The sequence below is a fragment of the Crocodylus porosus genome, unplaced genomic scaffold (assembly GCF_001723895.1).
Source record: "Crocodylus porosus isolate Cpor-Errol unplaced genomic scaffold, CroPor_comp1, whole genome shotgun sequence".
NCBI lineage: Eukaryota > Metazoa > Chordata > Crocodylia > Crocodylidae > Crocodylus > Crocodylus porosus.
In genome coordinates, this window is record NW_017728947.1 from 52,188,419 (window position 1) to 52,202,453 (window position 14,035).

General features: G+C 43.5%; 1 protein-coding gene across 3 annotated transcripts in view; it reads left to right on the top strand.

Moving 5' to 3' along the window:
• The window catches only part of UBR1 (ubiquitin protein ligase E3 component n-recognin 1), a 122,057-nt gene that overhangs the window by 56,603 nt on the left and 51,419 nt on the right, over positions 1-14,035 (top strand). For all 3 annotated transcript variants that reach the window (XM_019551684.1, XM_019551685.1, XM_019551686.1), the window contains exons 20-28: positions 458-521; positions 1,464-1,588; positions 3,020-3,072; positions 4,386-4,488; positions 5,680-5,728; positions 8,962-9,116; positions 11,070-11,169; positions 11,918-12,027; positions 13,433-13,522. In XM_019551684.1, coding sequence (XP_019407229.1) covers positions 458-521; positions 1,464-1,588; positions 3,020-3,072; positions 4,386-4,488; positions 5,680-5,728; positions 8,962-9,116; positions 11,070-11,169; positions 11,918-12,027; positions 13,433-13,522 — 849 coding nt within the window. The remainder of the gene's footprint in view (positions 1-457; positions 522-1,463; positions 1,589-3,019; positions 3,073-4,385; positions 4,489-5,679; positions 5,729-8,961; positions 9,117-11,069; positions 11,170-11,917; positions 12,028-13,432; positions 13,523-14,035) is intronic.

Genomic DNA, 14,035 nt, shown 5'->3' on the forward strand with positions numbered 1-14,035 from the left:
AAGTCCAGCACGTTCACCCTACTGGTTACCTTACCCACTCGACGCCATGGTATGGCTGCCATTACTATTGTTTCATAAATTGTCTTCTGAAAGCCAGGAATATTTTGTTTTCCTCAACATTGTTTTAACCCTGAAGGCTTATATTTTTAGTTGAATGGGGTTTTCCTGGATTCTTCTGATGTCCCTTGTGGTTACAATGGATATTTATTTACCTCAGGATGCCATTTTCCTAGTTATAAGCCTTCTTCCCATATTAATTTTGCAGTATATTGACAGAAATTAGTACAGGCAGTCTCTCCAGATCTGTAATGCTTCGAATTGGAGAGCAGTTTTCTATTTAACCAGAGTATCATAAGGTAGCCTGAGGCCTAGGTTTCACATTTAACTGCATTGTTCTTGGGACTTGCAATCTTTTAAAAATTATCATTATTTTAACTTTATCATTTAATTACCACAGGATTTGATTAAGCAGTGTAATACATTAATAGAAGAGATGCTGCAGGTTCTCATCTATGTTGTAGGTAAGAAATTTGGTTTATACTAAAAACAAGATCTGATTTTACATTTTGGCAATATTTATATTTTGGCTTTGTTTAATTTAGCTGCTTTCTTCTCTAACACAGAAAACTTGAAGTATATTTGCCATGAGAGAGAATGGGCATGGTGAATGTTTTATGGTAATCATCCCACTGTTTTAATGCATAGAGTTTAGGGGTGATGTTGGATAACTCAAAAATTGGTGGTCCTATAACAAATACTAGACAACTGAAACCATGAGCCAGAACAACCCAGCTTCAGTCTAGCGTGGCCTGGAGGGTTTTGGCAGTATGTTGCCAAACAAGGGACTTCGCCTGTGCTGGGGCCACCCAGCTGGAAGCTGTACCCATCCCTGCTGCATGGCCTCAGTGTGGGCATGGGCAAAACACCCTGCTGTCATAATCTCCTACTTCTACATGTGGGCTGGATTCAGAGGTCCCACAGACCCATGCTGTTTAAATAGTTTAATTGCTAGTTACTTTAGTAGAATATGAAGAGGAGGGAGGGGTTTGTAAACTTTAACAAGCTAGCCACTATCCTCAGGGGGAAAATGTAACTAAAAGAAACATTTCTTTACATGTACATGTACACATACATATTATATTCTGCATGTGTGTATATGATATTGTTTGTGCTATGTGTACCTGGGAGTAGTTGCAAAGCAGATTTCTAGAACTCGCTGACAGTGTTGTTATGTGAAAGCACTTAAGAGGATTGGCCAGGCAACATTTCTAATATTTGATCATTTAAAAACAACAACAAAAAGTTTCCTCCCCTCTTCCCTTACGTATTTCCGTGCTATATCTTTGAAGGATGCAGTTTGGTCTCATGAAACATCCAAGCAGTTTTATGGTCACGACGAGTGATTCAGAGTTGTATTCTGATCTTTGTTTTCCTATTTCTTCCTTTTAAATATGTCCTGGCAGGGGAAAGGTATGTACCTGGAGTAAGTGATGTGTCAAAAGAAGATGTTGTTATGAGAGAAATAATTCATCTGCTCTGCATTGAACCAATGGCTCACAGTGCTATTGCTAAATCTTTGCCTGAGAATGTAAGTTCTGTTTTGCTTCAGTTATCTGTGTGTCCTTCAAACTGGCATCTTGCAACCAAGCTGTTGTACACTAGCATATGCAAGAACCAGTTATTTTAACAGCACTAGTAGTATTATTCTTGAAGTTTCTCTAATTTAAAAAGTATTGTATAAAGATGGCAGTTCCTTAAACAGGAAACCAGAATATTTACATGTACTTACAGTGAGAGAAGCTATTTTCAGTTCCAAAAATGTGCAGAAGCCCGTGTGAGAACATTTTAACCTCCTTGAGCATTCTATCACAGACCTCAGAGTAGCTCTCTTCAAACAAAAAAAAAAAAACTTTAAAAACCCCCCAACCTTGAATGCAAAGGTATGGGAAAAGAAATCCATCCATGGACTAGGTTGTGTTAACAGTAATATTAACAGGGACTGTGGATTCTTATCCCATTGCCTGGACTATTTTTAACTCCAGTGTCTCTCCAGGCTTAACTGCCATATTCATCTGATTTGCTCTAATCAAGCTACTTTTTGCCTTTCTTAGCAATGTCCCCTCCTCCTGTCACTTTCTCTGCTGTAGGAAACTTTTCTTTCTCCCAGTCGATTCATAGCATCTAACAAAGTAGGTTGCTGTCTGTGAAAGCTCATGTTATACCTGGCAGTAGTTTAGTGAATGAAAGTGTCTTTATAATCTATCTTGGAAAATGTTTTAAACTTTTGATACAAAGAACGATACAGTTTTCTTTTTCCTTTCCTTTACCAATCACGTAATTTGAACATTTGCATTTTAGATGAACATGGACAAAGTACATTAATTGACAGATTAAATAGGGAGTTTATCATGATCACTTTTCATGGCTTATTGTGAAAACTTGTGGATTTTTATTACTATATTTTCCCAAATCCAAGATGACTTTGGACTTAAGACAACCTCCCCAGTAATTTGATTCTATACATGGAAAATGTAGACATTTGTTATAATTTTCCATTTATAAAATCTAGCTATTGGAAGGTCATCTTAAATTAATCATCGCCACAACCACTGCAGCTGGGAAAACAGTAGCAGGGGGGTAGGTAGTGTGGGAGTTAAGTGGCCTGACCTCTGCCCCTTGTCCCCTGCTGCCTGTGGAACCCCCACCACTTGTCTGCCCCCCTGAAGTCTTGGATCCCCCATTCTCCCGCTTGCTTCTCTCTGTGCATTCTGGCACTTGCCTCCCCCTTCCCCTACTATCAAGGCTTTGAGTAAATATGGTACATTACTGTATAGATGTAAAAATGTATATCAGTTTGAGTGGTTTGTATTACAGGAAGTATAGGCTTATAGAAAATCTGCTATTAAAATGTGGCATATTTGTACTTAATGAACTCCCATTTTAGCCCTTATTTTAAAATATAGCAATACTCAAATATTTGTATGAATAAAAATATATTCCACATTAAATATTTTAACAGGAAAACAATGAAACTGGCTTGGAGAACGTAATTGACAAAGTCGCCGTGTTTAAGTAAGCTCCAAATGTTACTTTATGAATAACAATAGTGAAAAGTCATGCAACAGTCTTTAGCCTGTCTATCATCCTACACAAACTCTTGTTAAATACTTATTTTGGTGGCTTGAAACGCATTTGTCTTCAATTGTTCATAGAAAAGTAAAGCAAATGATGAAAGTATTGACTTTTTTTTTTTCCTCAAATTCATTTTAAAGACTCTTAGGACTTCAGTAGTCTCACTTGCTAATGGGGAACATTTTCAAAGATTCACTTAATTTTTAGCAGTTATTAAGTACCAGATCTTCTCTCTTGTTTCCTTTGGACCAGTGTTGCTCAAGCTTTTGGCCCCATGGGTGAGTTGAGTGGTGCAGAGCCAGTCCACAGTCTGGATTGATCCCCATGTGCTGGGATTGGGCCCTGGGGCCTGGTACCATCTTGCCCCTGTGTTCCAGGTTTGGGCCCCAAAAGCCTGATGCTACCACCTGTCAGCCCCCCACACTGGGGTTGGGCCCTAGGGCCCCATGCTGCCCCCACGTGGTGGGATTCTGTCCTGGGGCATGGTGCTGCCCCTGCCCAGCTCTGTGTACTGGGATCTGGCACCCAATCCAGGAGGCGCTACCACTCCCTCACCACCAAATTTCTGGACCCTTGAGAAGCCTCATGGGCTAGATGAAATGACTTCACATGCCAGGAGGTGAGCATCCCTGGTTTAGACAGATTTTTTCTAAGTAACCTGCTTCACTATCAGAAATAAGTTGGCTTTCAATTTAATACTTAACCCAGGTCCCATACCTCCCCCCACACTTCAGCTTCCCTGAAATCTTAGTTTGCCTGCTGCTTAAAAATCACCTATTATACATGGATGTTTGAACCAGTTTTGGTTCATTTTAATTTTTAAAAAAAAATAATACCTTGTAACTTCAACTGCTTGAATTTCCATTCATTCTAAGTTGCTGGTGACTTGTTCCATTTCTGTATAAGCAAAGGGATTCTTGGAAATAGCTAGAAACTTTGTTTTGAGAGTAGAGTGGAATTCACCAGGTGCTTTTCCAATGAGAGAGATCTTCATGCATTATATTTATTAGTGCCTAAGTTGAAAAAGAGCTAGAGATAATACAGTGTAACTCAAACACCTGAAATTCTAGTTTAAAGCCTTGACTTCTGAAAATTTAAAAATCTGGTACTGCATTAAAATGAAATGTGTAGAGCTAGGTCTATGTTCTGTTTTACCATTGGTATTTCCTTACGAAACGCATTGAATTATCTGTTTGTTTTAATATAAATAAGCATTTATGTTAATCTGTCCATGGAAAATGTGGTTTTTTTAGGAAACCTGGGGTGTCGGGCCATGGAGTTTATGAGCTGAAGGATGAATGTTTGAAGGAGTTCAATATGTTCTTTTATCATTACACCAAAACCCAACACAGCAAGGTAGGCAATGTGAAACTTGCAGTGAAGGGGATATTGCCGTATCTCACTACATTTGTTTAGTCTAGTGTCCTGTGTGGCAGGGCACTGTGGGTGCCTGCAACTTTAAGGGCCTGAGCCAAGCTGCCAGCATGTGCCTGATTGTGGCAGCCATTTTAAATCTTTGGCTGCCTTTATAACTGGATCAGTTCCCTGGTGGCAGAGGAGGCAGCAGCAACATTGTCTGGCTGCAAGGCTGCTGGTATCCTGGAGGTAAGGGAGGAGCTGTAGGGGATGGCTTGGAGGCTCCTGGTCCTGGGCATGACCTAAAACTGCACCCTGCTGGGAATGGATGGACTGGTGGGGCTCTCAGTGGTGCAAGAGCCCCCAGGAAATGCCAGGCCAATGATCACCCTGGTGAAAGGTGAGTAGGGGTACCTCAACGCCAGCCCTCACCTTTGGGTGGGTTAGAAATGACACCTGAGGCCAACCACAATCACTTGCTGCTCAGGCAGGGGAGTGAGAGTCCCCTGTGAGACCCTGGAGCACCAGTCATGATGTATACGTAGGGAATAAGATCCAAGGAAGGAGTAGAGGTCAGGTAAGCTTCGGGAAGAGCCTGAGCCAGTTGGGGAAAGACCCTAGAGGGCCAGGCATGCTTCCTGGAGCACCTGAGCTGGGAATGGGGGAACCCCACTCCAGAAAGTGTAGGCAGGAATCAAAGATCCTGCTGAGGGACTTGACTGGTCAATGCTGGGCCAAGGACCTAAGGGTCAAAAGGCCCAGGGGCCCACCACGAGGGATGGCCACGATGAGCGAGGGAGCTTGGAGTCCCAACGGGGCCTGAGATGGGGCCAGGGCTTATGGAAGCTGAAGGTCCCCATGGTTGTGGGCCACAGCTAATGAGTGAAGGTGAGGATCCAACTAACTGCCTGAGATACCATCTGCGAGGCTTTGGCTGTGGTGTAGGGGAGGTACAGAGCTGCCGACACTCCCTTAATATCAGGGTGCAACAATGGGCAGCCTCCCACCTTAATTCACAACTTATTAATTACCAATAAGGCGTGACCGGCAAGACAGGCAGGTGGTGTGCCCAGAGGCAGGTGGGGAGCTAGTAGTGGCTAGCGGGGATGCCCACCTCGCCACACCCTGTTGCATTCGCAACGTAATTCTCCAGTGCTACTGGTACGGTAACTTAGGTCGCTTTTCTTACAGGCTGAACATACACAGAAGAAGAGAAGAAAACAAGAAAACAGGGATGAAGGTAAAAGTTTGGATAGATGACTAAAGGAGTGTAGTGATTCACTTTACTATAGCTGTAATGCTGATAAGAGAGAAGCTTTGGGAGAGGACTTAATTGTACTGAGTTCAGTGTCACAAGTTTGAATGTGATCCAGATATGTATTGTCATAATTAGTTACCACCTGATATATTTTTGGTGATGATTTTTTTTGGTTACAAAATAAGCAGTTTAGAGGGTTTTCAGTTTAATTTCTTAGGGACAGATGGCAAAGCATTAAACTTGATACCAAAATTACACAGCCTTCCTAATCATCTCAGCAGATGAAGGGGACAAAAGTAACCTTTCTTCCTAGTAGTTGGTTCCTTTGGAATAAAACTGAGACTTTTGTTGCAATGTACTTACTGATGGTTGTGCTGCCTGCTGCCACCATTTGTAGCTATGCTGTGGAGGACTGCAGTTTAAAGTGCCATAAAGTCTGCTTTCAAAAAAGATTTAGATCTGGCCACCATCATCCACACCTGTATAACATTAGGCTTAGACTACTGTAGAGCACTTTACCTGGTGCTGCCCTTGACAACTGTCTGGAAACTGCAGCTGTTGCAGAGCACGGTAGCGTTCCTTCTGATGGGGACGCATTACTAGGGACACATAACTTCAGTACTTTGTAATTGCAGTAGCTTCCAGTAGTTTTCTAGGAACAATTCAAAGTGCTGTTATTGACCTGTAAGTCCCTAAATCATCTGGGCTGTACAGCCTAAGGGGCTGCCTTCTGTCTTATGCCCCATTGTGATCTCTGAGGTCAGTCGAAAGAAACCTACTGCAAGTACCATGAATGTGCCAAACTCACTTGATGAAAACATGGGAGGTCATCATTGGTTGTCACTCCTCAGCGCCCCCTTGAGGCCTGTTAGAGCCTGAGCCTGGACATCTTCTGGAAGGTCTGTAAGACCTTCTCTGTTTGGACAGACATTTAGCAAGCAAAGCTAAGCTGGGATATTGTTTGGAGCGGGGGAGAGGGAAGGAAGTTATTTAATGTTTTATTTTAATAGTCTGTTTTTTTGTACATGGTTTTGTTCTGTTACTGCAAGCTTCCTTGAACTTGTGTTGGGATGAGTGGCATTTATGTCTAATAAACAGAGATCCTGGTTTTCTCTGTCTAAAAATGGCAGATTCTCTGATTAAAACACCCCCCTGCAAATTCTGTGATTAAAAAACCTAAAATCCACATTTTTCATTGTTAAATGAAATGTCACTATATCTATTTCTATGTCTACCTCTATAATCAGTTGAACACAATGTTTTATTGATATATTTACAATTTAGAAGGCTACCAGTTCCTCAATCGCCATAATACAATTATAAATACCTATAAATTTGGGCATTTGATTTTGGGTTTTTTATCGTGGAAAATCAGAGCTCCCCCTGCACGCTTTGCAGAGTGCAGGTCCACCTGTGGCTGTCCTCCCCCACTGATTTGTGGTGATGAGCAGCCCTGTTATGCTAGTGCCCTGCCCATGCCATTGCCCTTCACTCCCCCTCCCCTAGTCCTACTGGTGCCCATCACTCACAATTGCAGCCCCCCATCATCTCCTGGTTCTCCTCACTCCAACCAGAGCCCCTTGGCCTTGCCTCTGCCCCTCACTCACAACCCATGGCCTCCTGCCCCCTCCGCAGCCCTGCTGCAGGAGACCCCCAGCTGCCAGGGTTATGGGGCCAGGAACCTGGGTCTGCAGCCCCTAGTGAACCTGGCAGCAGACCTCAGCAGCAGCCCCCCACTATGGTGGGGCAGGCAGATGTCACCTAGTGGCTGCAGGCTCAGGGCTTCCCACCTTGCTGCCCTTCCCTTTGGGATCTCCACTGCCCAGCAGGCAAAACCCTGGGGTGAAGAAGCCTTATGCCACCACCAGGAGTCCCAAGCGGCCATGGCATGGCGCTCCCTGGTGGCCTGTCAGCAGCGGGAGGCGCAAGTTTGTGCTGCCACCCTTGCTGCTGCTGGACAGGCAGGGGGTACCTTGCTGTGGTGGTGTGAAGCTCCCAGTGGCAAAACAGCTGCTTCTGCCCTGCTGTGCTGGGATCTGCCTTCTGGGCTATGGAGACCCCCAGGGTCAGGGCAGCAGGGTGGGGAGCCCTGAGCCTGCAGTTGCCCCTGCCCCACACATTAATCTGGGGGGCATGTGCCCCATGCTCCCCCCCAAGAGTGCATGCAATGGTAGGGAGCCAGCCCCCCTGCAGGCCCCCAGACAGCTCTGTACTGCTCCCCAGCTGGGCCCTGCAGCTGTGCATTCCCACCCAGATCCTAGGCCCCATGCACCACCCCGGCTGGACAGCACCCCCAGCCCTGCCCAACTCCCTCCTTCACTGTGGGGGCCTCAGTTCCACCTCCTTCCTTCTCTCCCCCCCCTCCCCCCCAACAGACTTACCTGCTTGGAGCTGCAAGAGCTGCTCTCCATGTTGCCTGGCTGACACATGCATGTGTGTGCATACACATGTACATGATGTTCCCTTCCTGATCACCCTCCTCCTGATCTCTGCCTCCCCCCAGCCCCTTGGAAGCTGGAACTCTACCAGCTTATGAGAGAAAACCTGCCATTTCCTGTGTTTTTCTTCTTTAGAGGAGAAAATCTGTATTTTCCCCTTAAAATGACAAAAATCAGTGTTTTTCTATGGGGAACAGAAAACCTGGATCCCTGGTAATAAATAAATAAATAGTCACAGACTCTGTATAGCAAGAACTTAGAAAACTTTCAAATGATCTTCTCTTTGTTTACTTAATCTCCTTTTTGCCTCAGTCATTGCTATTCAGGTTACAGACATTAATTGAAGAGTATTGGAGTGCACTTGATAATTTCTGATGAACTTATGACTGAGATGTTGCTCACATTCCTTCTTGCCCCCATGCATTCAGGTGGATATAGTATTCTTTAAGCCAGAGATGTAAAACTCACCCTGGGCCCAATCCAGGACCCAGATCCAAGCCACAGGGTTCCACGCAGACTAGATCTGCAGAACCAGCAGCAGCTACAGTGGGTCCATCAGCAGTGGTGGATCAAGTAACTGCCAGACAGGCAAAGGCTGTGTAACCCACTTGCCACTGATGGCCATGTCCTGGGGGCCCCAAATTCAGCAGCAGACCATACATTTGTCACACCCCCAACTTCCAGTAGCTTTGCAAGCCAGATAGAAGCACACCATGGGCTGGATCCAGCCTGCAAGCCGTATGTTTGACACACCTGTTTTAAACTGTACTTTTCTAGCATTACCACCTCCGCCCCCTCCAGAATTCAGCCCTGCATTCAGTAATGCGGTGAAAGTTATGAACTGTGATGTCATGATGCATATCCTCAGGACCATTCTTCAAAGAGCAGTAGAACTGGAGACCCACTTATGGACAGAAGCTATGATCCAAATGGTATGTCTAGCATTTTTATTTTCCCCATGAATGCTGTCTGTATTAACTACTGGTATCAAAAACATTCTTGTGCGATTATGAATACTCAAACAGGATATTAATTTGTACTTGTACAAATATGGTATCCTTTTTGCCCCAAACGCCTGTTTTAAAAATTGTTGACCAGTTATGTGTTTCTGATGATATGCCTCCTCTCTTATAAAATTTAAATGCAATTTACAGTAGAAATTAACAATATCAGAAACAAGTTCGTAATTGCATAGTTTAATTTGAATTGTCCCTCAGGATGGATGCAGACAGCTGTTACATTTGTAGCATTACAAAATGTGAATGTACAGGCATGCAAGGAGTCCGTAGTTTACAGACATGGCCCAAGTGTTACAGAATAATATCTGTTTAGTGCCAGCAGTCTAGTTCTATTCTGGTTCAATTGGAGCCCATCCTTTCTGTGCAAGTTCCTCCTTCCCAAAAGGTTCCTCTTTCTTGATAGACCTAAACTCCTCCCTATACCATTGTCTCTTTGACACATTGAGATGTGGGAGCTCCACCTGTTTTTCTGGCCCTGCACATGGAACTGGAATCATTTCAGAAAATGCTACTGTGGAGGCTCTTGACTTTTAACCTCCTGCCTAAAATTTAGCTTCCAGGACCTCTCTTCTATACTTCCCTATGTCATTGGTACCTGCATGGACTAGCTCTTCCCTAGTGCCCAATAGCAGTCTATTAACACACCTTTTGAAGTCCACTGCTTTTACACCTGGCTGGCCGAGTCACCATGTGGTCCTTCTAGACATCACAGACCCAGGTATTTACTATCAGCACCTGCTTTTTTCTGTCCTCTAGTGCAGCGGTTCTCAACCTTTTGCACCTTACGTCCCACCAACCATTTTGCCAAAAAACCCATGTCCCACCATGATAAAAACAAATCCCCACTTTTGCACTGTTCAAGATATCTGTTGATTTATCTATTTGGAATGCAAACAACGTTGATTTTTTTCGATCAGCCAATGAGTTGAAGTCCACCTGTACAACCTTCGTGTCCCACTGGTTGAGAGACTGTGCTAGAGCAGTGTTTCTCAACTTTTTCCCTACCAGGACCTGTTTGCAAAGGTCCACGACCTGTCCTGACCCATGCCCCTGTGGCCCTGTCAGTGTCTGACCCCTAGTCCCCTGCCCCCCAGGGCCATACTAGTGTCCCTCCTGACCCGCAGCCCTCTGGCTGCCCTCCCCCTCCCCCCAGTACTGCTGGAGGGCCCCCTAGCTGCCCCTGTTCTACTCAAACCAGAATGCGGTGGTTGTGGTAACTCTGGCTTATGTGAGCAGTGGTGAAGTGTCTGGCCATTGCACAGACCAGAGGGAGGAGAGGCCTGTGACCACCCCCCAACCCTGGGCTGGGTGCACCGTGCCAAGCAGCCTGGTCATAGCCCCTCTCACTCCCCCACCCCCCAAGCAGTGTCTTCTAGCCACATCAGCCCCAGTGCCACCAGTCTGGCTTCGCAGCTCTCCCCTGCTCCCCCAATGAAAGGGGCAGGTCACTTCCTGTCATCCCTCTGCTCTGCTGCAGCTTGATACCCCTTGAAATAATCTTACGACCCATGGGTTGAGAAACACTGCTCTAGGGTACCCACCATTAGAGGGATGCACAATTTACTTTATTACTTTATCTGATAGTTGCTAGTGATATGGGTAGACCCATATCAGCAGCTCATACATGGCTGATGCAAAATACATGAGTATTGGTTTAAATTTTTAAAGAATTTATCAACAATATATCTTGTTAGAGATACTTGCACAGTTACCGTGTTTTTTAGGTGTGGTTTTTGCACTTTTTGATGCTTGCTGTTTTATCAGAATATTTTGTGATGTACCCCTTTGTTTCTGCTATTTTTATCAATATGTTCCAATTTTGCAGCAGCCCAGTAGCAGTTGAGATTTCATTTTCATCTTTCGCAGGTACTTCATCTCCTTTCTCTGGGCTTACTGGAAGAGAAGCAGCAGCTAGGGAAGGCTCCAGAGGAAGAAGTGACCTTTGACTTCTATCACAAAGCATCAAGTATGTTTTTTTTTACCTTTTGGAGAGGAGAGTAAATTAAGCTGACTTTAGTCTATAAGGTCAGCACTAACTTCTAAGGAAAAATTAAGCCATCCTGGTCATGAAAGATTTATTCTGTGTTTATTTTCATCAGAGAATTAAGAAACTAAGCTTGAGGCTGCCAGAATACTGCTCCAAAACAGGAGTAGGGAACTGAGGTTGGGAATAGGTATTTGCTTCTGCTTAAAAAGGGATGTTGAAGTGATTGAAGATCAGCTGATTGAAGATGGTTAAGTGTCTGCTTCTTCATAAGGTTATTAGGAAGCAAAGAAGGGGAATGAAATAATTTCTTAAGAAGGGATGAACATGCAAATATGAATGGCATTTTAAAAATAAAAAGCTTGCACCTGTTCTGTGATCAAGAAAATTGGAATGATGACTACATATTATAACAGAAAAGGGCACACACCATCGGAATATATAAAGTCTGAGTTATAAAAACAGAAGACCTGGAGCATAGATTTGACAGCCAGGTTTGTTTTGTCTGCACTTTTGCTTCTGAAGGGAATCTGAATTCGTGTTATCTGTATTTGATCCACCAAAAACAAAGATTATGTTGTATCTGTCCTGAATTGAGGGAAAAACTGAAGGCAAAACTGTAAATGTGTAATGTATGTTTTGCCACTATATTAAAGCCTGTTCACAGCTGCAGCTGTGTGGAGAAGTTAGCTGGTATTTCTGCCAGATGACATTTTCTTCTTCTGTAAAGGAATGGGAAGCTCAGCCTTGAATGCTGTGAATATAGTGATGCTTCTGGAAAAGCTAAAGGGAATTCCTCAGTTAGAAGCACAGAAGGACATGATCAACTGGATACTGCAGGTAAACAAGGAAGAAGGCAAGTGTGATCTGGTTTTAATAATTCAGAATACCATTAAAATTGTTTTAATGGCTGCTGTAGCTGATCCACTAGAGAGTGTTCACACCTGCAATATCTTGAACAGCTTACTGTGTTGAAAAGCTCATTATTAAGTGCTGAGAATTTGAGAGGACCAATATTGGGCCCAGTGCTGCTATGTAAAATATTTTAAGTCAGATTTTTGTGTAAATAATGTCCAGTAGTGGCATTATAAATGCTCCGTAACCATGTTATTTATATGAACAACTTTGCTATTCAAGATATTTTCTACAGTGTAAAGTTATAAAAAGAGAAGCTTGGTTAAAATCTTTTTATGTTAGTAAAATTGGCAAGTCTTTATGAGCTGTTTGCTTTAAAACCTAAAGTGTAGTGGAAGGTTTGCAGTTTTTTTCAAAAATTACAATACAAATGGCTACCATGGAAAATTAATGTGTTAAAATTCGCAGAGCTTTAAAATAGTAGGTAAATTAAGTTTAGAAGGTTTAACATAAAGACTTCTGAGATTTCTAGTCATACTTAAATATTGGAACAAATGAAAACGTAAAGACACAACTTGGGAATTGGTCATAGACTGAAAAGCCTTCTAGCTTGAGCATTGGATGATTTAAATCCAATGGAGGCCAGGCTTTTTAACAGGTGTGCACAGATTAGCTTTGCACCCTCCTGCCCTGAGTGCCCCACTGATCCCCTCCCTCAGCCCAGTCTGCTGCTCTGCTTTCTGCTTCTTGCCCTGTGCTCCCTATCTCATCTTCTCCTGTGCTTTCTGTGTTTAGCCCTGTGCTACCTGTCTGATTTCCTAATTTGCTTTCTGCTTCTGACCCTATCACTTGCAATGCTTGCTTTCCCCTTCCTTTTCTGCCATGTCCCACACATGAAAGCTACCCATGCCGCTTGTGGCATTCATGCTGCAGGTTGGCCACCACAGATTAAATCATCCACACAGCAGTAGTGACTGAGAGGTATTTCTGTGTGATGGCATCTCAGTGAGCTGTGTGAGATGTGGTAGTCTCCATCTGTTTCTTCTTGGGTAGATGTCCTTATGCAACCATCACAACCATCACTACTTGTTAGCATCCTTGTTAGCCGTCTTACAAAGGCCTAAGGCCTTAGTAGATCAGAGGAGCTGGCTATATTCTCACACCTGAAGGAGTTCTCCAGATCTGAGTTGGAGGTATGTTAGTGGTGTGGGGGATCCTTTATTGCCTCAATAAAAGCATTTGCTTTCGTAGGTTATTATTACAGTATGCTTTTACTAACCCCAAATTAACAAAATATATTAAATCCTATGATAAGCTTTTAGTCTTGTCTATGTAGCAGACTTAGTGGGGGTCGCAATTTATTCTTTAATGCTTAAGTCTCTATTCCCAGACATTTGACACAGTGAAACGATTGAGAGAGAAGTCCAGCTTTTCAACAATAACTACTATCTCAAGATCAGAAGCAACAAAAGGTGATGAGGTAATAGCAGAGAAGGAACTAAAAAATTCTGCAGAGACGTACTCCACAGGAATCTTTGCATTTGAAGTTTTAAGGTCCAGTTTTCAAACCCAAGTGACTAAACTTGTTTATTTGATCATATAGGCTGCTTGCAAATGTCACGGTGGGTTGGGTGGGGAAACAGCACTTTACTTTCAGCTCAGCACACCCCTGCACTGAGTGCAGCACATGCCCAGAAGAGGCATTGCATTAGTTTGACCCGGCTTGCCCAGTGTCTATATAGATCGGGCACTTCAGTGGGCTTTTTGGTGCTTTAATAGCTGATTGATGCATTCAGCTGATTCAATCAGCTATTAGATAAAAACACCAAAAAGCCTCACTGAAGTGCCTGACCTATACAGACACTGGGGAGCCAGGTCAAACTGATGTTCTTCTTCTTCCAGTAAAGCACTGTTTTGTTGTTGTTGGGGTTTTTTTCCCCATATCTGCAAGCAGCAATATTAGATACCACTTCTGGCATTAAGTAATAACATA